General features: G+C 37.8%; 1 protein-coding gene across 2 annotated transcripts; it reads right to left on the reverse strand.

Annotated features, from left to right (window-relative positions):
- Positions 1-198: 198 nt before the first annotated feature.
- On the reverse strand, positions 199-26,195 carry DSC1 (desmocollin 1). Of its 2 annotated transcripts, XM_085572048.1 has the most exons (17): positions 25,232-26,195; positions 22,660-22,744; positions 19,911-20,113; positions 19,323-19,442; positions 18,012-18,167; positions 16,979-17,123; positions 16,548-16,714; positions 14,101-14,235; positions 13,040-13,225; positions 11,551-11,810; positions 11,200-11,342; positions 9,846-10,061; positions 8,140-8,373; positions 5,374-5,495; positions 4,122-4,358; positions 3,460-3,505; positions 3,236-3,374 (listed from the first exon to the last, which is right to left on the reverse strand). In XM_085572048.1, exons 1-16 carry the CDS (start codon positions 25,268-25,270, stop codon positions 3,467-3,469), a joined length of 2,487 nt encoding a protein of 828 aa, XP_085428174.1. In that variant the 5' UTR covers positions 25,271-26,195; the 3' UTR covers positions 3,236-3,374; positions 3,460-3,466. The 2 variants fall into 2 exon arrangements, with proteins under 2 accessions (XP_085428173.1, XP_085428174.1); XM_085572047.1 differs by lacking the exon at positions 3,460-3,505 and having other exon boundaries at positions 199-3,374.
- Between the last annotated feature and the right edge of the window lie 353 nt (positions 26,196-26,548).

Raw genomic sequence — 26,548 nt, forward strand, 5'->3', positions numbered from 1 at the left:
GAGTAATGCTGTGTACTCTTAATATCCTGAATTTGCCAAGTATAAACTCCAGCTAGACCCCTTCTCAACTCATGCTGCAAGGAGAACTACTACTTGTATTACAGCACTATAGTGGCACAAGAGCACTGCATTAAAATTTAAAAAGCCCCTTCAGAAATAGGCATACTTATCTTCATAAACTGGCTCATGTACAAGAAATGAAGAGTTTTTATAGAACATTCTTTTATTTTGCAAAAAATTTATTACTCACTGTTGTACAAAATATACCTAAAAATATGATGTTAAGATAATTTTGACACAGTTAGGTAGATTGCAGATTACCTAGCTGTAGGGAAGAAATCTTCACAATTTCTAAGGTGATTCAAGACAGTAACAACAAGTGAATTATACATTTTGAAATATTCCATTTATAAGATTTACACAAATGTTACCTGGTACTTGGTATCTGTAAACTTTAATGCTTTTGACAAAGTTTCCATTCACATAATTAGAAGATATAATGAAAATAATATTTTGCAGGTTTTTTTTTTTTTTTTGAGCATCTCTAGTCTTCAACTTCTAGTCTTGGTTTTACAGAAATACCTGGTTCAACTCAGAATTTTAGTTTCTAAAAGAGACAAAGGAGTAGAAGTGATTCTACTAGTTTGTTTCTAGTTTGTTTTAAAATGGGAAAAAAAGTAATTAGCTTTGTTTTCTGAAATGTAAAAAAAAAAAAAAGCCAAAAAATCTAAACCAAATAAAACATTTTTAAGGTAAATTAGATTAGAATAATATTATTTTTTATTTAAATAATGTAATAGTTTAACTCTGTGATGGTAAGTTGGCAACCATCTGCTTAAAACAGCCAACACTGATTCAATTTAAGCTCATACAAATTTGGTCTATTCTTTTCGAAAAGTACTATTACTGTATTTCATGAGGAAAGAAACCATACTTGCAGGGGTTTCTCTACACCACCCTCCAAGTAATTTTCAAAAGAGTACAGTCATTATTTATCCTAGGTCCTTCTGAATCACAGGATTTTTTATATAATTTAAAATACAAACAAATAAAAACACCACCAAACATTAAGAGAGGGAGAGGGAGATATTACTATTACCTTAAAAAGTGTATAGCTAATAACTAAACATAAAATGCAAGACAAAGCAGCAAGAAAATCACTAGTGGACAGATAAAGTCAGCCTAGCTCCACTGGCATCAGCAGAGAAATTCTGACTTGTATCAGTCACAGAATTGACCGTCCATGTACAGAAAATTTTGTTTATATTAGTGATAAAAATGAGCAGTGTTCAGAAGACAAGTGTTAGCACACATTTTTTAAAAGAAGAAAGTAACACCTTGCATCTCATCTAGTATTTTGCTGCTGATGATTGTCATTCTTGCCACTGGCAGTGTATTTACTTCACGATGAATACATTCCCAGTTTCAAATGATACAGTAAAATATATTTAACATTGGTCTATGAAGTTCTTAACCACAGATAGTTCTTACCAGAAATATTCTGAAGCCCATTTACAGTGTAAAACATAAAGTTTTAAAAGTACTATTTTATAATGTTGCTAAGTTTCTGGACTGTTATGGGCTTTCATTGTAATTCTTATGGAATGAACTGCAACCAGTGGAAGTCAGCAGTGACTGAAATTTAGAGCAGCATGACTCTTGGTTATTAGCAATTATTCCTATTACAGATCATTAGTTATAGTAAATCTTTTAAAATATCTCTAAAGCATATGTTTACAGAGCAAATCCTAAAAGACTTTATAGCTACAGAAATAAGTAATTGCACAAGTTTCTCATAGGCACGGAGAAATAAGTAATTGCACAAGTTTCTCATAGGCACCGAGATGTTCTTTTAAGGCACAAGAGAATTTCTAGAGTGCAGAAGACAGATTACCTAACCAGGAGTGCAACATTAAAAAAACACTTAAAACCTGGTAAGCAGAGGTGGAATTCCACCTGCTGCTTATGGCAGCATTCAAGTCCCACTACTGTCAACTGCCAAAGTTATTTCAGACTTTTGTGTGTTTATGTATATATATATATATATATATATATAGTGTATATGTATGCTTAATCTAGTACAGTAACAAATGGGATTCAGATGGTTTCTGCCCGAGATGTGTGTAAACGCTGACCTCTACAACTACCTCAAATTACACTCAAAACAGATGGTTTCTCCTACTGTAATTCTGCATCTCAATAAAAATATATCTCAAAAACACATTATTAATGCAGTGCTGTCAATCCATTTAAGCCGTATGTTTCTACTTCCAACAAGAAAGAGTTTAATGAAGTCCATAGCAGGACAAGGTAGTGGTAGCTACACTGGACAAAACTCTTGGCAATGGTCATCATTTCTGCAATGATACTATGTCAAAACTCACAAGAAACTGAGGTACAAACTTGTGTGAAGTAAACATGCGATTTGTATTGCATTCATTTGAAATATGATAGTTTCCCCTATTGCATGATTTTTTTTTTCTTATCTCTTATTTCCTTAAAAGAAAAATACATACTCGCATACAATGCTGATACCCTATGTGGTGATGTCATAAATCCCTTAGGATAGCAAGTCTGATGGGTGGTAACCCATTAGGAGAAAAATATATTTTTGAATATTATTTTACATATATACAATATATATTTATTTAATTTTCAATCACAATGTAAAGTTTTCTAATATATTCATGAGTATTTTTATGTCCAAAATGAAAAAAATATTTTGTATCTCAGCTCATATAAGTTAACAAGGTATTTTATATCCACCAACAATACTATTTGCTTCATTTCTACAAAAATTAAAAGAAAACAAAGAAACAGTGAGTTATAAAGCTTTCCTCCCCAAAGCCAAATACAATAAAATTTTGAAGCTGGATAATTAACTAAAAGAACACCAAGTTTTGCATTGTGAGTAACCACAAGGAACACAAAACATAATCTAAGTAGAAACTAGCATTACTACATTAACCTAAAGAAAAATATTTTGAATCCTTTTTTTCTGATAGAATGTGTCCAGTGTAATAAAATGTAAATTTAAAGCAAGAGTTATTTACACTCTCACCGATCTAGTTTAATTTTGATAAACCTCTACCCCTCTCAATTCCAAAGTACCTAATATCACAAAAGTATAACAGCCGCTTATTTACATGTTTTTTTCAGCACTGTGAAAGGCACATTTATCTTTTGATGCATGTTTCTGCTAATGTCCTAAACTTGGGTTCCAACTGATCTAAGAAGTCAAGTGCCTCTTCTTCATGCTGATCACTGCAGCAGCCTACAGAGCCAGCCAAGGATCCTTTTCCTTCATAGTTATATGAAAGAAGATAATCTTCAGAATGCTTCTGTTCTTCATCCTGTCTGCATAGGTGCACCTTCTGGATAGGAACAAAACAGATCTTATCATTTTCTTAAATTGTTATCCTAAACATATTGCAAAAAAAAAATTTCTTTTTGATTTACCTTTCATTCAATTATTTTTAATCACAGTGTGTCCTCTAATGGATTCCTACATACAAAAAATGCACATGATTGGTCTATATCATTACGACTACAAAATATAAGTTATTAATAAAGAAATAATTTATACTAATTACATATGTAACAATAAAAGAGGAAGAACCTGTTTAAATAACCTGCCAAGCAACTAAAATTTACTGAAAATTAAAAGACTGATTTATACATAACTAGTTAGACAAGTAGTGAGAGTTTTTTGATCTCCAAGAAATGGACTACATTTTTAATACTGTACATTCATTCCTGCACCATTGCCAAGTATGAGGTTTAAATTAGCACAAAGCAAGCAGCTAGACTAAAAGCAAACAGGAATCCTCAGAAAAACTAACAAAAGTTTCAATAATTATTCAAAATGAAAACCAGCACACTGCCTATAGCTTAAGCCAAGAGAAGAAAGTAATTTACACTTAAGCCTGAAATATGTCAAGGATTACTCCTTGAAAGAGCAGTATTCCAAAGGAGATGCAGAGAAGAAAAGGAGAGGAAAAATTAAATTAAACCAAAACCAAAAAGCCACCTTTCTAGAACATTTACACATCTTCCTTCAAAAGCCTTTATAGATTGACCATAACCTACACTTCAAAGAAAATCAGTTTCAGAATACTTACTTCACCTAAACGAGGATGTGTGAAATTATGCCACTCTGAGTAGGAGTATCTACAAGTATCCATCACAGTCTGTCCTCCTCCTTCTTTAACTGATCCCAGAGTCTGATGTCCACCTCCCTTGACTGATTCCAAGGTATGCCCCCTTCCTTTTACCATTTCAAATGTTTGCTGCTCTCCTGTCTTTACTCCATACCCTCCTTGATCACATGTATTTTGTAGAGGAATTATATTTTGATCCTAAACACATGAAACACAACAAAAAAGCAGTAGTGAGGACATCCTTTTTCTCTTAATTTCTTTCTCCTTTTTATTTCAAAAAGAAGAAACGGCAATCAGAAACTGTCACAACTGAAATTTGAGAAGTCTCTTTCTTGGCACTATGATATTTTGAGCAAAAGGCTATCCTTAGTGTCTAAAGATTAGTAAATAATCTTGGGAAAGGATACTAAGAGAGAAGAGAGGATATCTGTGATAAGATATGATATGAAAAAATGGAAGTGTATATATGTGTATAATCCATATTCTTCCTAGGCAACAAGAAACTTGACTTGTGCCACCATAACGCTTTCTTAGTTTTCAACACGAAATATTATTTTTAAACTCATCTCCTCTTCTTCGGGAAGCTGATGTCAGGGGGTGGAGGATGACAGAAAAAAGGTAGTCTAAAGAGCTAAGTTATTCTGCATGAATGCAGTCTCAGATTGAACTATGTTCGTGGTGGACTGAAAAAAACTTAGATACCAAAAGCAAGAAAAATTTCATGAACATGGACCTGTTCATGAAATCAACTGCATTTGAGGTCATTTTTCAGGGGAAGGGCACAAATTGCACCTGCAGTTTACACAGCTATCTGCTAAATATAAAAATCCTTCTCCAAGGAAAAAGAATGTTTTGCCATTAACACATTTTCAACATAGGCAAGATAATTAATTTCAATCTAATCTCATTGTTAAAAATGACTGGAAATGTTATTAAAATGTTCATCTGAAACTTCCAACCAAATCCTTTAAATCTGAAAGAATTACAAGTAGCCAGTCTAACTACAACGTATGTTTAAATGTACATAGTACTATCACCTCTGCCTAAAGTAAGTATTTTTAAATACTTGTTAATAGCAAAGTACATCTAATGATCCCTTCATTGTTTGCTTACTTCCTTTATCAAATCACTTCCTGACAGGTGGTCCTATTCTCAAACTGCAATGCTATGGACATCTCGATTGCAAGTTTCTATGTTGAAACAGGCAACTTACCATCACTTCTTCTCCTGGAGCTTCTGTGTTTGAAATTATTAAATTGTGATTGGCACAATCATCAGTCACCTGCCTGTGCATTGCTCCAGTGCCACAGCAGCCACAAATTGTGATCAGGATTACTGTGGAAAAGGAAATAATACTATAAATTTTACCTCACAATGGTATCTACTTATGTTGGATAATGAATATTAAGGGCCTAAACATCAAGAATGGTTTAAAAATAAATTCTTTTCCAAAAATGCCCATACTTAAAGCTTTATATATTCACTTTTTTTTTCTCCAAACAGTATAGGGAGTAATCATTGTGCTGTTGAATTATTTCATTCTTCTAAAACACATCTGATTTTTCCAAAAGAAATGCAAACATCATTTATGAAAGCACTTTGACTTACACTATTTCACAGTAATGAAAAATTTCGTCCAAAACCGGGTGAAAAATCGTGTCTTATGACTATAATTAGGTTGTACAGGAGATATTTTTCATGTCTGAATATGCAAATGTTAAATTATACCACAAGGTACTAACAGGCAAGCTAAATGTCCCAATACCAAAAACTTTGCATCACAAGAAAGGTCAACAGAACCCTAGAGGACTTTCAGGATTATGCTATAGAACAGTTTTATTTAATCCCTTGTATTCATTTTATTCCAATTAATACTACTTTTTGTTGTCAGAAACTCACCCAGACATGACTGAATAGTAGAATCATGATTAACTAATACCTTTCCTAAACAAATGATTAAACCTTTCATTCAGAGAACCATTCTGTTGTCTCCACTTTTCAAATTGTTAGCTTAAAAATAAAAAAGACCACAAGGAAGAGTTCTGCCTAACTGCCCACTGAGAAAATTGATCTCTGAACATAAAAACTTCTGTGAAAATTGGCCAAGAGCCACTTTCAAGCTAATATAGCTTCTGTAGCATCAGCTGTCAGAGAGATCTGCATCAATGATTCTAGCAGGTTGCTTCCTGATGCTGACAGATGGGAAGAAGACATCCATGACAGCACTGAGCAGAGGAGGCACAGGATAAAACCTATCCACACTAAAATAAAGGATCTGTTTGTAAGCGATGCAGTCAAGATCCAGTGAAAAAGAAGTAGGCGACCTTGCACACAGTTCTCCTACTTCATGAAAATTCCACCTTCAGGATATATCCCAAATTTGGGTACCTGCCCCATTGAGATAAACATTGATCTAGCTAGCCTTCAAAACATGTCCAGGTCCCAGTGTTCCAGCTACTTAAGTAAGAACAGCTAGCTGAGATTCAATGGGAGCAAGACATTTTTACTATCACCAGAAAAAATGGAGCAAAAAGAAGAAAAAAAAAACCCAAAACCAAATTCTGAAATACTAGCTACTTCAGCATGTCCTATGTGTTCTTTAAGGATGTTATTAGTCAGACTATGTTTGATTTTATTAAAAATAAAAACAAAAAATTTGCTTTTGCTTTTATATATCACTGTCGTCTCACTGGTTAACAGCAATATTACTCTTCTCAGAATCTGCTAAGTTTTGGGCAGCTCCAGTAGCACAACATCTATTCAAGGTTTTGGTCTGCTTTGAACTATTTGACTTGTCCTTTGGGTGTTTCTGCACCTCAGATGGGACAACCCTGGATGTGTGTAGACAGGGGAAAGAGATGCTTAAGAACAGCTGCAGAAAGGGACTTGGGGGTCCTGGTCCATGGCAAGTTGAATGACAGTCAGCAGTGCCCTGGCAGCCAGAAGCCAACCCTGTCCTGCGGTGCATCAGGCACAGCATTGCCAGCCAGGCAAGGGAGGGGATTGTCCTGCTCTGCTCTGCCCTGGGGTGGCCTCACCTGTGTGCAGTTTTGGATGCCACAATACACGGAAGATTTTAAGCCATTAAAGAGTGTCCAAAGAAAGACCATGAAGATGGCAAAGAGCCTTGAGAGAAAGCTGTATGAGGAGGTGCTGAGGTCATTTAATCTGTTCAGCATGGAGGAAACTGAGGGGAGACCTCATTGCAGTCTACAATTTCCTCAAGGGAAGCTCAGGGCCAGACAATGATCTCTTCAGTCTCATCACCAGGGACAAGGAAATGGCATTAAGCTCAGTCTGGGAAGGTAAAGTTGGATATCAGGAAAAGATTTTTCATCCAGAGGGTGGTTGGGCATTGGAACAGGCTCTGGAGGGAAGTGGTCAGAGCACCAAGCCTGACAGAGTTTAGGAAGTGTTTGGACAATGTTCTCAGGCACATGGTGTAATTCTTGGTGTGCTGTGCGAGGCCAAGAATTTGGATGCAATGATCCTGATGGATCCCTTTCAATTCAGTATATTCAATGGTTCCATGATTATATGGGCTCTTGTAAAATCCCTTGTGAAATCCAGTGTCTCAGATACTCCCATGTTTTAATCCACAACACAACAGAAATAACAAAATAACTTTGGGAAAATGATTTCAGCATTCCCAGAAACAGAAATGTTTCTAGAACTCACAAGCTATTTTGAAGTTTTTTGGTTCAAGTGCTAAATACAGGTTTTTTTGGCCTCAAATTAATATACAGAACATCTCACACAAAATAAACAAATAAACAGAAATCCACACACAGTAACTACCACACAAGATGAGAGCAGGAAGCCTATGATACTGATATAAACAGAGCAGGTACATTAAGTCACCAATGATGGCTATATAACAGCCCAAATAAAAAATGTTTGAATTGAGTTTGAATCTGGTTGTCTCAGATAATTTTATAATAAAGTGAATTTTACTTTATGGTTAAAAAAATGTACTTACGCAGCAGTAATAATGATCCTAAGATCATTGCAAGGATGGCCCAGAGACCAAGGGTAACATTTCCACCCGAAAGCTGACGAGCTCTGCCATCACATTCAGATGGAGTAACACAATCACAGAGATTAACTCTTACTATGTTCTCTCCTCTCTTTCCTCCATTATCAATCACAGTTACAGGAATTTCATAAATTCCATACGGAATATCACTCTTTGGTGAAAGATACCAAGAATTATCTGCAAAAAGAAGACAAAACCAGATCTAGGGTCAATGATGTTTGGAACTCAGTTGTCACAAATGTGACCATAATCACAATTTTCAATTTTCCCTTCTGTTACAGCTATACTGCTACCAGATTCACAGTAATTAGTTTCAAGTTAGATTAAATGTGTTGATATAAAACTAGATCTTGAATGGATTTATACTTTCAGCACCTTTTAAATGCTAGAACTGACAAAGCATATCTTATACAACCCTCTGAAAACACATGATGTGAAACTCTGAAGTTGATTTAGTTCATGACACCACTTGGGGTTAGAAGGAATCATCAACTAAACTGACATTTATCAAAAAGGCTTTTGGTAGTGTGATTGGAATAATTAATTACAAACTTAATTTATACCTCTTCTATTTAGTTATATTGCTATATTCGGGGAGAATGACTATTTCCAGTGGGGGAAAAATCCACTTAATCTGCTGCCTTGTTTAGGGGCAACGATTAATTAATATTCTTTGAGGGGCAAAATAAATAATTTGTAAAAAAATGTACAAGACTGACACTGATGTACATAATAGTTGTTTTAGGATGAGCTATATGAAACAATGTGAATAATCCAAAATGCGGTTTTCAATTTGCCTGATACAAAACTTGAAATTCTTAGATGTCTTTGTTTTCAGACTTTTCTGTCTTTTGCTTATCTTAGTGAATATTTGATAAAATACTACAGAATCATATCCTTTGCAACTAATTCATGTCACCATACCAGCAAATGTACGTGCTGCTCTTGTTGCCATCATCTGGCAACCACCAGGAAACCACCATCAGCTATAACTTTTTATATCAACAAATTTCAGGAAACAGTGATTTCTTTGCTAATAAATTGTTTATCTACTGCCCAGGCAAGCTTTACAAAAAGTGTGCTGAGAACCAGCAGTAGTAACATAAAAATGTCCAGAACTTTTTTTTGTCAGCCTATAATCAATTTTAGGTAAAGTTACAGTTTCCCAGTCCTCCACTCTAATAACAGACTAAGAAAAGTTTTATTTCTCTTTGGAATACTAGCCATTTCATTCTTAAATTCCTTATGAATTATGAATCTACAGGTAGTTTTCCAGGTGTTGATGCAATGCATTACATCAGATTTATTTCTTTCTCCTGATCTTCTTACTTCATAATTTCAGACAGATGATTACTGACCCAAGGATGCTAGGGACAGATTCTTATTTATGTTTTAAGAGACAGATCTTTCTCCTTGCCTTTGGGATGCCAACATTGTCATCTTCTCTGTGGGTCCATTCCCACTGGAGGGGAACTAGAGGGACTACTAGAGATCATCAGTGAGCTCCACTGACCAAAAGAGCTCCTTTGACTACACCAATTCCAAACAGAGATTCCTCCAATCTATTCTTGCAGAACACCTAAGTGAGAGACAGCAAAGCCTCCTCTGGCAGCCTGCAGCTGAGTGAGGAGGAGGAAGTTTTAACATACCGTCGTGTGGTGTTAACTTCCACATGGAAGCCAGTCTTCGGTCGGTTATGCGATAGACAAAGGGCGCGCTGTAAGGAGCCTCATCGCCATCCTGTGCCGTGAGGCAAATCGGTTTTCTGTCTCTGCACATGATATAGTCTGTTTGAGTGATTCGTGGGAAATTCTTGTTGCCAGGCACGATGCAAACCTGAATTGTTCCAGTGCCTGTTTTACCATCTATGAGATAAAAATAACTAGGTTGAGCACTTACTTCTAACATTCACACATTAATTTCTGGTCCAAACTTTCACATTTTAATATCATCAACTGTAATATTTGTGTTTAGAAGTAAGGTGGAAGGCAATTGCTGATTTAGCCAGAGAGAGAGGGGGAGTTCTCACACCTCTCTCTTGGCTGCTTCTCTTTGCAGATGCACCAGCAGCTCCCACATCTCCATATTCTGCATGTGCAGACCGTATTTTGCTGAGTGTGTGTGTCTGTGTGGGAACACATACTACTCTAACATAAGAGTAAGAGCTTATAAACCAGGAGTAAAGGACACTATGACAAGCAGAGACAAAAGCAGAAAGTGAAGATCTCCAGCCTTCTAACTTCTGGAAGGAGAACATTAATTACACTTTCCCTACCTTCACCTCTCCTGGGAACAAAAATACTAAGAGAACAAGGCACTTCTTTCTGTCCTCTACCCTTTAAGTCACCATGCATTCATCAGTGGCACATACCATGTCACCAAAGTCAACAAGCAAGAAATGAATGAACTCTTCCTTCCAGTTACAGCTTTTCCAATACATAAATGGTCAATCCTTGTCATATGCATTCCAGTGAAATTACATCAAGTCTACCTTTTAATTCTTTTTATAGAAATAGTTGATTGCAGATGCCTATATCATGTTTACAACATAGACAATAGAAGTTCTAAGCAAGTTAAATTTCTATTATTTACATTTGACTTTAAAATGCAAATTTGGACAGAGTTTTTGCTGCAAGTTCAATGACTTCTTTTCAAAAGGTCCTCTCTGCTTTCTCTGTTTTCTAGCTCACAACTGCCAGGAGCTGTCACTTAAAAAAGAATTGTCAAGAAATAGAAGAAATATACTCCAGAGAAATTATATTAAAATTACTAAAGGATTTTAAATGGGGCAGATAACTTCTCAAAGCATCATGCTCGTGCCTGATTTATAAAGGCTCTCCCTGCTAAATAATATTCCCTAAGCATTTCACAGAGCTATTACAAAGACAAGACAATGGATTAGGTGGGTCGCTGGTCTGAACCAGTACAGTTGTCCCCACACTATATTTGCACATAAACATCTGTTACACACCACAGGGAACTCCAACAACATTTAGTACTCACTTCTGTCTATTGCAAGGACTGTGACATTGCATTGACCTCGTCTCATTTCTCCTATGTCTCGGTCCAAGACCCTAACAGTTCTGACTTCACCTGACTGTTCATCTATGTTGATCCAATTACACTGGCCAGGTGGTATCCGGTATCTGTGAAGAAGAATTTGTCTTGTTAAGGATCCCAAACATAGCACACGTGTATGTACACACACACATATTTTGATGTACATGCATTCATGTACACTGACAGGTGTGCAGGTGCACACACCTACACACAGCCTCAACAACTATTTCCCCCTTCCCGTATCCCACCCATGCTGTACTCCAAAAACACCTTGTAAATGAAGTTGTTTCATACCTTATGCCCTCAGTATTTCCACTTTCTGGATCTTCTGCTATGTATCTCCCAATAGCTGTCCCAATATCTTCACATTCTTTAACGTCTAAGCGCAAGAGACAGGGTTTAAACACCGGTCCCTCATCCACATCCAGGACATGCACGGTAACAGAGCAGGTGCTCTGGGAAAGTTGCTGCGAATGGGGAGCCAGCAGGTAGGGTGCCTCATTGTTGACTCCAATCACCAGGATCCTTTGCTTGGCAGTTTCATAGTCCAATCCCTGTAACAAAGGTGAGGCAGTGTTTTTTTCCCTTCAAAACAATACAAAACTTAACATTCTTTTCACCACGCAATTATTAGAGCTGTAACTGTACCACATTTATTTATAAAAGAAGCCAGCTGTCCTGAAATAAGCCATCAAGACACAGTAAAAGGACATGATTTTTTGTTATGTAAAATTTTAAGTTAGTCAAACAAAAGGGCCTGAAAAATACCCAAGCACACAGTACCACTGCAAAATTTCTGATTAATATTGTGTAAATTATTTACTGAAAGAACAGAAAGCAATTAAATTTAGAGGGGCAGGGGGGTTTCTTCCATATTTAGTCCATTATTTTAGCTTACATATATTTCCTTTTCACCAACAGTCAATCACACTTCTTTCTAGAAGCATAAATCCATCTGAGAATTTATGGAATTGACAGTAACTACCATTTCTTCTTCAGACACGTTCTCCAAAGTCATATTATGCTTTTAATAGAGCTAATATTATCCTAGTCATAATATTCTCTTGTCTACTACATCATTACAATAAATGTAAGAAATTTCAGCTGTGTTCATATACCAGGGATAGAGCTTTAGAAAAAGTTCTGATTACTAGGAACAAAAAATCCATAATAAACAATATTAATTTAAAAAATGACTAGCATCTCTACCTCTACAACTTAATGTTCAAATTTTAATACTAGTCTTTTCTGCTTCTTAGAAGTTACTTATGGCAGTTACAAAAGATAATGAAGAAGAGGCAAAGGGATCAGCTGGAGTACAGATGCAATGGGCCTTTTACCTCACATCTGTAAAATACTTGTAACAAATAACTAAACTGACACAAATTCTTATATGCAAATGGACTTACACACCAGAAAATCAAACCTGAAGTCAGTACACTGCAAAATAAAACCTGGAAAGTTTTATGCTGAAATAGGAAGTCTACTTAACTCCCAGAGAGAACAAGACTGAAGAAGGTGCTCAATCTTTCCCTGCTTTGCCACTCCCTCATTTCTGTTAAAAACCATGAAGCATTCCTCAGTTACATGCCTAAGTCTAAACAACTCCAACTGCAGAACCAGGCCAAAGCACCAAGCTCTTCTGAAATCAAAAACCAAATTCTTTGGATTCTGAGCACACAAAATTGAGGAACAGTATGGAATATGAGGTTTGCGTGTTATGCTTTAAAAAAAAAATTTAAAAATCCATAAATTTTCCCCTAGCCCTTCAATTTCTACTTACCTTAACAACACACAGTATTCCTTCATTTGTGTTTTTGTCTGTTGTAATTTCAAAGGCCTGATCATCATTTCCTCTTATAATTTCATATACTGCTCCTGAGCCAGGTGAACCAGGTTCATCAAGATCAACAACAGAGACTCTCAGTATTTCTACACTCACTCTGTTTTCTTCCACTCGTGTTTCATACTTGGAGTACCCAAAACAAAAAAAAAATCATTTAAATCAGAGAATACTGTTTCGCAATGCAGGACTGAAGAACACCATATTTAAATAAGACTACTTCAACCCAAGGAGTCAATTTACCAGGCTGCTGTAATGATTTATTTTGTTTTCATGCATTAGCATATTTTCCCCATTCCTCCCTTATACCCTGAATCCAACAATAAACCTTTCCTGACAGCACAACTGAAATCTCAACTTCTTCATACACTCAAACTACCACTGACATAATTAATTCTGGAATTCTGCTTCCAGGAAAGGTAAATTAGCACAGTTTCCCTCAGTTACATCAGCTATAGATTGTAACTTGTGTTCAACATGATCAAGCTGAGAATTAGAAAAGGCATTGGGGTAAATAAAATATAGATATATAAATAAACCATCAAGAACTTTCAAAAATCCAAGAAGGATTAAATATATCTCTACTTTGATAGCAAAAGATAAAAGGATTTTTTGTATTTTTTATCTTTTTCAAGAGCTGTGTTATTCTGTACAAGCTGAAGAAGAGCAGATAAGAGCGATTCTCAATATTACTGATTATATTCTACAGTAGTGAACAGAAAGGGTAAATTACATCTATTCCTTATGAGTAATTAATTATTTTTTCATATATTTCATATTACAAATCTCCTATGGTATTTGAGATGCATACACAGTTGTTGAGACATACTCTTTGCTCGGAATCATACTAATAGCTGGAATAAGCAAAAACATATCAGCATTAATTGTCTCAGGGCATTAGACTTAATATTTGAGGGACTGTCCATCAGGAAATTAGAAAGGGGATGAAAATACTTTTTTTTTTCAACCTTTATACAGACATTTTACTTATGCAGACTTACTTGTAACTGTTTAAAGGATGGTGCATTGTCATTCGTATCCTCGATTTTGATGACAACTGTTCCTGTAGTGCACAAACCAAAAGGCTGACCTGCCATATCTCTCACTTCAACTAACAAAGTGTAACTGGGCACAAGCTAAAAAAGAAGAATAAAAGGATACAGAAGTTTGTCATACTCACTTTTTTAATTGCATAGTTACACACAGGAGTAGAACTAAATATTTCATTCCTGTTCCATAACTCTGCCCTAAATTCAGTGCTTTCCAACAAAATTAGACAATTGGCTTTGGGGCTTTTTGCCCTATAGATCAAAAGGAAAAGCAGCAAAATAATTTTCAGTGGCTAAGCAGTACTGAGTTCAGCCAGCATTTGGTAGTAACATGCATGCTACATCCTGTATCAAATAAAGCTTCTCACAATGTCAGTGTTATTCTCCAGAACCTGAAGTTTTGGAAGAAACAGATGACACACTTTCACCTGCTATTTGTCTCCCCTTGGAGCAACAGAGAATTCCATCAGGGTGTCAACAGGTGAAGTGTTTCAATGCATGTCTCTTATTTCACTGAGGATGAAGAAAACTGTGCTGCAACCAGCCTGTCTGAGCAGTACAGGTTAAGGCAACGCCTGTCATTTGGCAGGGTCTGGCACTGAAGGAGTCAGCATCCTTATCAGTTCCAAGGGGCTCCCCAATAGGAAGCAGCCCACTTAAATCCTTAACTTGAACCAGAACAGCAGAAAGCTTTTTTTGTAATGTGAACAACCACGGAAAGGGGGACCATGGGAAAAAAAAAAAGGTGTGGGCAGTGGGGAAGGAACATATGACAGTACAGATGGATTAGGCAGAAAATGAGAAAGTTTGTAAATAAAGACAATAACTCTAGTTCTGAATGCCTGGAAGTAGCACTGGTTTCTCTGGGGCAGGAATTAAATCTCCTGTTCTATTTCATAAATGTCTTTGAATGATAGACAGTGGATTAGTTTTTAAATCCCTTTTTTCTTCAAGTATTCACTGTGACAGCTCCCTTAGTGATGCTCACAATCACTGCAATTTTCTCTTGCTAAAAAAGCTGAGCACTGTATCTGCAAGTGCAAAGTTTTGCAACATGATGTTTTACATGGATTTCCAGCCATGAAACAACACAAGTATGCCGTAATATAACTCCTTTTATCTTCAGAAAAGCTGGGCCTGTAGCAATGTCTCCTAAAATGACTGTCTCAATTTAGAATTATTATTATTTTGAACTACATGCACCTGTCATTTTTATCCTAGTGTAAACTATCCCACATGGCATTCTATCAAAAAAAGAAAAAACCTGTATCTTACTTGCTTGAAAGCTAGCTGATAAAAATAAATGGGTGGCACATTAATTTTAAGAAATGGTATATTACTGTTTAGGTTTCAACTACTGGACGTATTTCTGGTTAATATAGGATGACTGACTACATCTAGAGAAACCAGTTCATCTTCTCTATGAAGGAACAAGAAGCATTCAAATTGAGCTTAATTAGGAGGAAAGAATGGTTCATGGGATTCCTGAACATACAAAGTGTTCAGTAAAAAAGTGAAAAATCCATAGGTTGAACAGCTGAGCAGTAGGAAGTTCTCTTCCAATGTTAGCTAGAATATGGTAATCTATGCAGAAACTCTCTGGACTAATTACAGGTTTCTGAAAAGCTTCAGAAGAAGCCTTAGAGACATTAACAAAAAATTAAAAAGAAGCTATGTCTGTTGATCCCCATGCCAGCATTTTAAAGAATCATAGAAAGGCTTGGGTTGGAAGGGATTCTAAAGTTCATCTAGTTCCAAACTGCCCATGCCACAGGGCTTCATCCCCATGAGCTTCCACCCCCTGAATCAGTTTGCTCAGGACATTGTACAACCTAGCTCAGAACACTTCCAGGGATGAGGCACCCACAACCTCTCTAGGCAACCTGCTCCAGTACCTCACAACCTCTGAGTAAAGAATTTCTTCCCAACATCTAAGCTAAATATCTCCTCTTTTCATTTGAAACTACTTCCCATTGTCCTATCACTATATATATACCTATATATATATATATATATATATATATATATATATATGTATGTATATACCCATATATACATATATATACATATATATATATATATATATATACCCATGCAAAAAAAAAAAGTCACTCTCCTTTTTTATAAGCCCCCTTTAAGAACTAAAAGGCTGTAATGAGTCTTCTCTTCCCTAGGCTGAACAACTCCTACTCTCTCAGCCTGTCTTCATAGAAGAGGTCGTCCAACTTTTGGATTTGAACTTCTTCATATCCCTTCTCTGGACTCGCTCTAACAGGTCCATGTCCTTCCTGTACTGAGGAGCCCAGAGCTGGATGCAGCCCTGCAGGTGGGCAGAGCAGAGCAGTGTTAACTATCTGTGTGCACTAAAGGACAGCTGAGAATGCTTCAGGAAAGATCACCTCTCTGTCCAGCTGTGGCAGTAATACAGAGATGACGCCGGTGTCACCATGTAAGGAAAACGCTGGGGTAATGGGTGGGGTTTGTGACACAATGCGGTATTTCAACGTGGTATGCAGAGTGTAAGGCTCATCTCTGTCCTCTGCAGTCACTTTCCCAACAAAAACACCTGTGAACACAATACAGCGATTTTTAGTTCCAGATAAATCTGCAAATAGGAAAAAAATTATTTGAAAAGGTATTTCTGTTTTAAATATGTGAAAAGAGCTACTTTATCATTTCCTGCTGCTTTTTATAAATTCAGCCTTTGCTGTAATATAATACTCCCAGGAAATCCCACTGAAATGTCTTAAAAGGCAGGATCACACCAAGTCATACTGGAAAGCAACAAAAATGAGTGGTGGTGTGTTCAGTGATTTAAAACTATTCTTACCAGGTCTGGAATTTTCAGGGACACAAAATTCAAAATGGTCTTGTGTAAAATATGGAGCATTATCATTGTCATCCTCTATCCTGATTGTATGCACAAGTGGTACTTCAGGTGAATAACCATCTGGAGTAGTTGCAAAGCAAATGATCTGTAAGAAAAATTCAGTGTTTAAGCAACATGCAGAACTTTTATTTAATGGAGGAGTCCATAAAATGAAATTAAATACAGTGTGCCAAGCACATCTTTCTCAAGACCAGGTTCTTCAGGCACATGGAAGGGGATGTTACTGGTATCTTAGTGTGAAAGCAGAACAAAACCTCTGAATGCTTTCCAATCTTTCCCCCTTCCATTCGTCACACTACAAGTATTTCAATCACTTTCTCCCTGACCTCTCCTCCAACTCTATCACTTTGTTCAAGTTTCCTGAGCACTGCCTATTTTTTGGGTATTCACAAGGCACCTCAGCTATCAAAATGTAGATGTATACAAAGTTATTTAGAACAAAACAAGAACCAGAGAAAAACTATTTTCCCCACTATAACATCACCTAATAAAAGGCAGCAATACATACTGAAAATTATGTTTTAGAAGCTGCTTCTACTAGTTTCCTTCTTACACTTCTCAGCCAGCAGAGAGAGCAGTCTACCTTGGTAACAGAACTGAACAGCTTGAGAGACTCAGAAAACCATAGTCATCCAGATTTTACCATGATTTCTGTTTTCTGCAGATCTTTTCAACCTTCCCTAAAAAATTCTTCCTAGAAGTGATGCAAATCCTATAGCTCACTATATTTATGCTGCAATTAGAGATTAGGCAGTGAAGAGCAAAACTACTCTCAAGATCTAGATGACCAGCTATTTATTTATTTGCTATTGATTTTATCTCTTCAACACCAAGGATATTACTCAGAATAGACAGGTGATTCCAGATCTCTTTTGCTACCATTTCTCCTGAAACTCAACTGTCAAATATATGCATGAGAGATTTAAGATTATATATATATATTTAATTGCATTTACATAACATAGGCCAGTACCTGAAAACTTGGATACTGTTCACGGTCTACTGCACGAGTAGCAAAGATATTTCCAGTTTCTCTTTCTATGTAAAACAAGCCCTTTGGATCTTGATCAATCCCTGGTCCACTTGCAGAATAATAAATTGTGTAGTTCTGAGCTGTGTCTGACTGGACCTATAAGAAGACATTTTTAAGCCCAAGGAAAAACAATAACAGCATCTTAATACATTTCCCCCTTTTCATGGTCATATTTAGCACAAACAAAAACTCCTAAAACAAAAAAAACCAAACTTGATTTGCTGTTCACAGACCAGGAAAACAGCCTGACATGTGACTGTCTTCCTTTATAATGAGAAGGGGAGTTAATTGAAACTCATAAATATTTAGAATTACCAAATTAGAGATATAAGTATAAGGAAAAAAAATTTAAATTTATCTCTAGAATATTTCACACAAGAAGCATATTCAGATACAGATGGCTTATTTCTGAACCTGCGCAAGAGACTTTAGTTTTAGTGCATTTACTGAGAGTGTGATTTGCACCTAAAGAAAAAGTGAAGGAAGGGAAAAAGGAATAAAGACCACATAGAATATAGTTCAGAGATATGCCAATTCAGATAGCATCTGGATTTCATTATGAGCACCAAGGAGGCAACATTAGACTTATCTATTTATAAACACTCTTCTCCCAAAATACTTTCCTTATTTACTGAATGCCAGAAGTTAGGAGGGTAAGATTAGTAGAAGAATGCTCTCACAGACTCTGTCATTACACTTGTCTCTACACATCTGCCACCAGCCACTCTGTAATCTAGTGAAGGCTAGATGGATCTATGATAACTTTAGTTCTTGCATTTCTCTTTCACGCCTACTTGTTTTCTCCCATTAACTACTTTTCTGAATAACATAGCTGTATTCAGTCTTCAAGGCTGAAGGTACACACCTTGAGCTCCAGAAAGGATGTAGACAAGCAGGCAAAATTTACCCCAGCCTGTGTTTACAAAATCCTTTTTTAAGCAATGTTTAGTAGAGGGTTGTTTGCTGTTGCTTTTCTTTTAATTAAACACACTGATTTCCAGGCCAAACTCTCTTTGATAGTGTGTCTCTCTTCTTTCAAATTTTGCACAATTCCATTTCACTCCAACAACTAAGATCACAAGTTATTTCAGGTACAAGATCACAAGATATACAATGAACAGGACAGAACAAGACAGGAATAATAGCAGGAATGTCATTGGTAGAGAATACAAGACAGGTAATTTTCTCTATCATAGAAGTCACACACAGAACTAGCATGGGTCATAAAATTAAGGTTCATACAAAATGTACCTGCTGTATTTGCAGTGGGAAAGGTCCCAGTGAGTTCTCTATCATGACAGATGGAATAGGGCCCCACCTTCTTTTGGTTCTCTTGAGAATTGTATCTCTAGCATGCCTCTTATTCGGTGTCTGGGTCGAGAAGATGGAAAGATAGAATACATCCATTTATTCTTACATGCATATATTTTTGCTTAACTGCCATCCTACATTTCCATCTTTTTCCCCCTTTCCAGTCTTCCTACTGACAATTTGTTTTTCCAAGGCCTTAATTTTTTATTATATCTGTGATAATATTCCAAGCTTTTTCATTTCTTGTAATACTTTGCATGAATAAGATCCACTTTAATTCTTCAAACATGGCTTTTAAGATTCTTGACATTCCTGATTATGCTACTAGCTAGCATCTCCCATTTGAGAAAGGAAATCTGCTGACTAAGTAACACAGTAATCAACAACTGCTAAACAAAAATACACTCTACACCAGCATTTTGCCTGATTATTTGAATTCTAAAATTCAACTACAGATACTTAATATGAAGCTGTACTCTTTAAAATAGTATTTCAAAAAAGTAAGATATCTTGAAATTAGAACCTAACCTTTTTTTCTTCTTCCACCAAGTCAACCTGTATTTTCTTTTGAACTTGTTCTTGAATATCCTTAAGTAATATGGTAAAAGTCTTTTTCTCAGCAGACAAAGAAAGTGCAGATGTTGTATACACAGAACCATCCTCTAGAACCTTGAATCTCCCATCACTGGAACTGATAAACTCTGCAGACTGAAGGCATTCTTTCAAATCAACTGTAATAAAAATATTCAAACAATTACTCAAACAGCAAAAAACTATATCCCTCATTAAAAAAAAACTTAAGCCCCAAGTAAAAATTGTATTTACTGACAGATAGAGACTTCAAAAGCTTGTCAGTATTTTGAAGTAGAGTCTTCAGTATTTAAGCAACAACAATATTGATTTTAAAACCTACTTATGCACTCAGATTTGATGAAGTTTTCATTAATTTCTACTCTTGTGTTCATTAGTGCTTCCTAAATGACATGGGTGCTGTATGGATATCGCTCAACAAAACACTATTACGCTGGTAAAATTACTGAAGCGTCAGAGATGAAATTATGTATATTTAAATGCCAAAAACATGGCTCCATTATTGGAGCAGTAGCTATTACATTTGCCTCGTGCTCCATGCCCTACAATATCGGTGAACACGATTAATTAATGCAAATGCCCAGTGGAGATGTTACCTCTTGGAAGTTTTGCCCTCAGGAGGAAAGCACTGACTGGTACTATGTGATTTAATACTCTTGGGAGGACAAAGGCCTTTAACTCAAGAGGCAGACAGATGGGAGAGATAAAGACTAACTCTAGAACAAACAATTAGCAATTTTTTAATATGCATGTGATAGAATGCCATACAGGTAATTTCAGCATACTTCCCAGGTATTTTTCATTTTATTTGCTGTCACCTGTAGCTAAAATTAATAGATTTTTTGCACTTCAGTAAACTCGGTTCACCAGCAGTTAGTTTAGCACTACAGCTGGAGAAAAAGCAAAATCAGGATATGACCCAAGCCCTAAGAAAGAATGATTTTACACCATGAAAAGGATGAAAATCAGAGACTCAAACTCCAAACAAATGATCATTGCAGACCACAAGAGGTGTGTCATGGTCTCAAAATCAAAACTTTTCAATACTCTTTCAACGGTATCATAGTGGGTGGGACACTGCTGTATGAAAGGTGATTGGAAAATTCATGAAGATTCAGAATTTCACCCTGTATATGTAAATGACATTTTTCAATAAACTAAATTTCATTCCACTTTCAAAACTGCAAAAACAGATGGGAAGCATAATTTTAAATACAATGTGATTTCTTCTTCCTCTTAAATGCACAAATTAAGACTTCCTAGACTTTCTATGGTACTGCAGCTGTGACTCCTTTTTCATCTGTACAGTGCAAATAGAGTATTGAAAAGAATATCATGGCCTCACTTAAATGTGCCTTCTACTGCTGCCTATTACAGTACGGCATTTCCAAAAATACCAGACTGGAGATACTGTTTCTAATTGTTATATGAGTCAACCCTATGGTTCATTAGTTATAGTTTTGTGGGGTTTTATTTTTTTCTTTAAAACCTCTGGTATAATATATAAAGAACCCTTATGATAAACAGGAAAATCCTGACTAATTTCACTGTCAAGGTATGGTCCTTGTATTAATGCAAAATATTTCTCCATAAATGCTTAAGCAATGTCTTTTGAGCTATAATGGTTTTGTTAAAAGTTTTTTGGGGAAAAAATGGAGAGTTCTGTGTAATGCAAGTTCTTTCAAAGCACTGCAATAACATGCAGTTTAATTTTTATATAAATTAAGTTTATTTACATAGAGAAATGTTAAAGTCTATGAAAGCTCACACAGCAGTAGCAGCTTTCTTTGTTTTAAAATTTAAAAGTAAGATCAAGGAATTTTCACTATAAAGCTGGATTTTCTGAGCAATTGTGATGAACTACCAATCGCTTTATTTGTCCTTTCTACAGAAATATGGATTAGGACTGCAGACTTGGAGCACACTTCTCTGTTATCACAGGACTCACAAAGGGCACCTCTGAATTCTCAAATTCAGTCTCAGGCAGCAGAGAATCCTTCAGCACCTCCTATGCCACACCTTTCAAACCTGCCTTTGAAAGACTAGTCTGAAAAAAATGGGAGTGGGATGTTTTCTGGTCTCCTTTATTCCTCCCAGTCACCTGTAAGATGCCCTAAACTGAGGCAGACTGTCCAGTCAGACAGGAGCACTCTCCCAACAGAATGTGCATGCAGGACACCTCTGCAACACGTCCCCTCGTGTGCTCTGAATGCCAGCACTGCTGAGCAGTCACATCCCATGTTTCACACACAAGCAGCCTCTTGGTGCCTGGTTAAACAGGTTTTGTCTTCTTTTTTTATCATTTCCTTTGTCCAAAAAAGTTATTGTCTTCTTCATATGACCACGGGTTATGGGTGAAGTTTGGAATATCAAGCATTTATTTAAATAGTAAGACTTAGATTCCAAATTTTGAAAATACTAAATTCTGCCATTTTAGTTTTAAATTAAATCCTGTAATCTGACAACAGCTCTTTATGCAAAAGTCAAATGGATGCATGGAGCTGGTGTTCAAATCCATAACAAACACAGGGCGTATCCTTCATAAAAAGGCTGATCCAGCTGTTTAGCTGGCTCTCCAGTCATCCATTCATTCCATTAAAAAAAAAGTCTCCTCCATTGTTAACAGCATCTCCAGCAAAGGTGCAATGCTGTGTTGTTAAGCTGGGAATTTCATAGTTTCTCTCACCTCTGCCAACTAACGTCTCAGCCTCTAGTTCAGAAGGAACATGAAAAATTACTTTCTTGCAAGCTTCACAGCACAAACTCAGCACCTAGAAAACAAATGAAGAAATCAGGAAAAAAACCGCATAATTACATGGTATTTTGAACTAGACAGTGATGCCGACTTTGGCTGGTTTGTTTGTTTGTTATGACAAGCAAGTGAAACAGCACAGAAAGAACTCCTCCCTAAAAATTCAGGTACTGTGCAGCACAGCATACAAAGTTTCAAACTGTGAAACAAGATCTGACTACTGCTCCTGTATTTGTCCATGGGTCATGTTTCAGTTTTTTCTAAAAATCACTGCACCACTGACATTAATAGGAAGATTTCCCTTTGACTAGAGGATTTTGTCTGCAATCCTACTTCAGAAGAGAAACAATAAAATACGTCTTCTCTGTGCACTCCCTCTAAGAGCATTCCCAGCCAGTTTAGATCCAAGGTCTCTAAGTATTAAGGTTTAATTTATCAACACTCAGTTTGGTAGAATTGTGGCAATCCTGAAGATGAAAGGGACAAGTGTCTCATTAAAACTACATGACGACACTTGCACTTATATATTACTTTGCATCTTAAAAGTGCGTTCTCAACAAACTAATTAAACGTAGCTTCAGCAATTAGATATGACATAAATAAAACGTCATGTATCACAGCAGTCCACTCCCATATAACCAGTTACAAAATAGGGTCCTCCTAAAAATTCAGATGAGTGTAGATAAATAACCAGACCTTTTTCTAAAAAGAATCGCATAGCGATATAAAGATTTTCCTCAGCACAGAGAAAGTGAATCCTGATCTCAGATTATATGTGCGTGTTTTTGCCTAGTTTCTATCTCTATGTTTAAAATTGTAATCCAAAAATCGCACAGACAACGAAACAAAGGCATAGAAAAACATAAACAAATCTATCCACTCTTTTATGTGCATTTAACTCTTTCAGGATGAAAGTCTAGCAAAAACGGAAAAGCATTTTTACTTTGCACATACCTTTAGGATTAAAGATATAAAGAAGTAAATAGCTAATAGAAATCCTGAAAATTACTTCTGAGGTTTATTAAGAAAATATTTAAATAAAAATACTTTAAACTCTTATAGACATTAGGACCCTTTAGAAAAAAGTTGTGTCTGCACCTTAAAAGCTCTTCATATAGTTCCTTATATATATATATATATACACAGATATAAAAATTGCATATATACAAATAATTTAAACATCCCTGCTTATGTATTAGTAGGCTTTCTTTATTAACAGACACTGAATACAACACTCTTTCCTGAAAGACATTGCACTAATTTTTAAGTTATTGAAATCACAACATCTTTTTACACTGTTCTGAAATATTTTAAGAGTCAATGTTACATCTAATTTTTAAATAGTAATGCCAAGCCCAGTCTGATATCAGCACAAAAAACTATTGAGGAGTTAAACAAAAGTGGTAGTTATTCATGGACATCAAGACATAGGGAAACATCAGGTAAAAAAAAGTTGTGATGTCCTTTCACTTTACACAAAGAAGACAGTTCAGGATTTTTTTCCTTTGAGTATTGTTTGTTTGGTTTTTTCTGCTCGACAGAAGAATTTTTTCCTTTTTTTTTAATTACATGTATGAGTAAAGGCACTTGCCTTTCTTATGGTTTTACTTTAATATCCTTGCAAAGGCAGGCATACAGTGTCTGAAATAGTAACATTATCATTAAAATGTGCATATATAATTAACATTAAAATAATAAATTCAGTGCTTCAACACTACCAAGTCACAGGTTCAACCGACCATCTGCCCTCTTTTTGTGAATGCAATGTTAATACAGAGAAAAGGGGCTAGAAAACAAAAGACAAATCACTTTTATTCATCTACTATAAATTTTAAAAAATTAAAACGTGGGAGAGAACTACCCTGCTCTGCCCGCCAAAGGCCTTTCTGGAGCCGATAATTATGTACAAATAAAATCAACTGAATGTAAAGGAAATCGCTGAAAAGTGTTTCAAGCACAACTAACTCAGAGGAGCTCAACACGCTCGACACTGTGGCATAATCCTTCCCACGGAAAAAGGAGAACCAGGTGGGGAGAGGTAGAGTGCGAGATTTAAATAAAATGAGCTGTGGTATTTTTTTCTATGAATATCCAGCAGCAGCATCAGCGACTCGAGGTGTGCCCGTCGCGTAACCTCACGGGAGGCTCCAAAAGCCACCCGACCACCCGTCCCGACGCGAGCTGCGCATCCCGCTGGATTCCTGCCCGCGCCGAAGCCCCCCGAGGTGCGCCCCGCGGCCGCGCAGCCTCCGCGCTCTTCTGCGCCCCTCGCAAGGACCCTGCCGAGGAGAAACCCGACCTGGAGTCAAGAGCCAGGCAGAGACCACCCGCTCGGATGTCTCCCCTGTGCGCTGCGCACCCGCGGTGCGGCAGGAACAGCGCGCAGGAAAGGCGCGCCCAGGTGCGGGAGCGGCCGGCGCGCTCCCCTGCGCTCTCCCGGCGCCTATCCACTCATCCCAGTGATCCCAGCGATCCCGCTCGCTCCCTCCTTCCCTCCCTCACTCACCAGGAGGCCGAGGACCAGGCGGGGGAATGCGGGGGCCATGGTGCGCGGGGCTGGGCGGGAAGGGGGGGAGCCGCCGCCGTCGGTGCTGCCACGGCGGGCGAGGGAGCGAGTGCGAAGCGGCGGCGGCGCGACTCCGCGGGAGCCCGGCTCTGCTGTCCCCGCCCGTCTGCCACAGGAGCCGGACAGTGGGGAGGGTGGGACCGCGCGCGGCAGCCGCGACTTTAATTACTGCCTTTTTTTTTTTTCCGCCTTTTGGGTAATGCCCGTCCCGGGCACGGCGCTGAACACCCCGCCCGCTCGCCGCCCACCTCCGCGGCGAGGCGCTGCCCGTCCCCTCCCCTCGCTACCCCGCCCCGCCGCGGCGCCGGCTGCGCGCAGAGCCGTGCGGGGCTGTGCGGAGCCCGGGACAGCGCTGCCCCCGCCCCGGCGTGCCGCTCCCGGGCGCGGCAGCCTCGCCTCTCCTCCCTTCTCCCTACCCTTCCCTTGCCTTCCTTTCCCTGCGGGCCGCGCTCCGCGGGGCGCAGGTTCCGCACGGGCGGGTCCCGTCCCATCCCGCCGGGGCGGTGCCGGCCGGCGGCCGCCATGGCGGGGCAAAGTACTCTGCGCTCAGAGCCAAAGTTTAGGGTTTTCGGCCGGGTTTCTTCTTTTCGGGACGATTGTGGTGGTCTGTGTGGCTTCTGGGTTTCGAAGTGGATTCAGGGGAATACAAGCCGAAATAACTACCAAACCCGGAGATGCGGGTCGCGCACGCAGGAGGTAGGCTTCCCATGGGAACAGCCTGCGCTCAAAAGACCTTTCAGCCTGAAGCAAGGAATGGTGTTTCTATTGCCGGCTACATTTTATGCACGTTTTGCTTCAGAAACAATTACTACTGAGTTGTAGCGAGTCCCAAAGCACGTCAAGAAGGAGACCAAGTAGATTGCACTATTGGTTTACATTCGTGTACTTTGAAATTCACAGTTCAGGAGCAAAAAATCTGAAAAAAAAAAAACTTGTTTCTTAAAATTTTAAGCTAGTAAAGAAGGATCAGTTGCATCTGACAGCATGAGATGTTCACTGTGAAAGGTCACCAGTAGTGACTGTAGGTGGCAAGAAGGTAGGGAGGAGTTGTAGTAGGATGTGCACGTTTGTGTGGGCATGAGAATACTGAAATGCCTAAAAGCATGGCCGTGTCCCCCCTCTACTCACGTGGGCATCCACAGAGGTGTGTGAGCCACTGGTTACATACCAGTGCACTGTGGGCACGGGGCACTCTGTAGGGTAACCTGTGGTAACCTATGATAACCTATGATAACATTCACAATTACGTGCTGCAGT

Source organism: Lonchura striata, chromosome 2 (assembly GCF_050655825.1).
Source record: "Lonchura striata isolate lonStrDom1 chromosome 2, ASM5065582v1, whole genome shotgun sequence".
Taxonomy (NCBI): domain Eukaryota; kingdom Metazoa; phylum Chordata; class Aves; order Passeriformes; family Estrildidae; genus Lonchura; species Lonchura striata.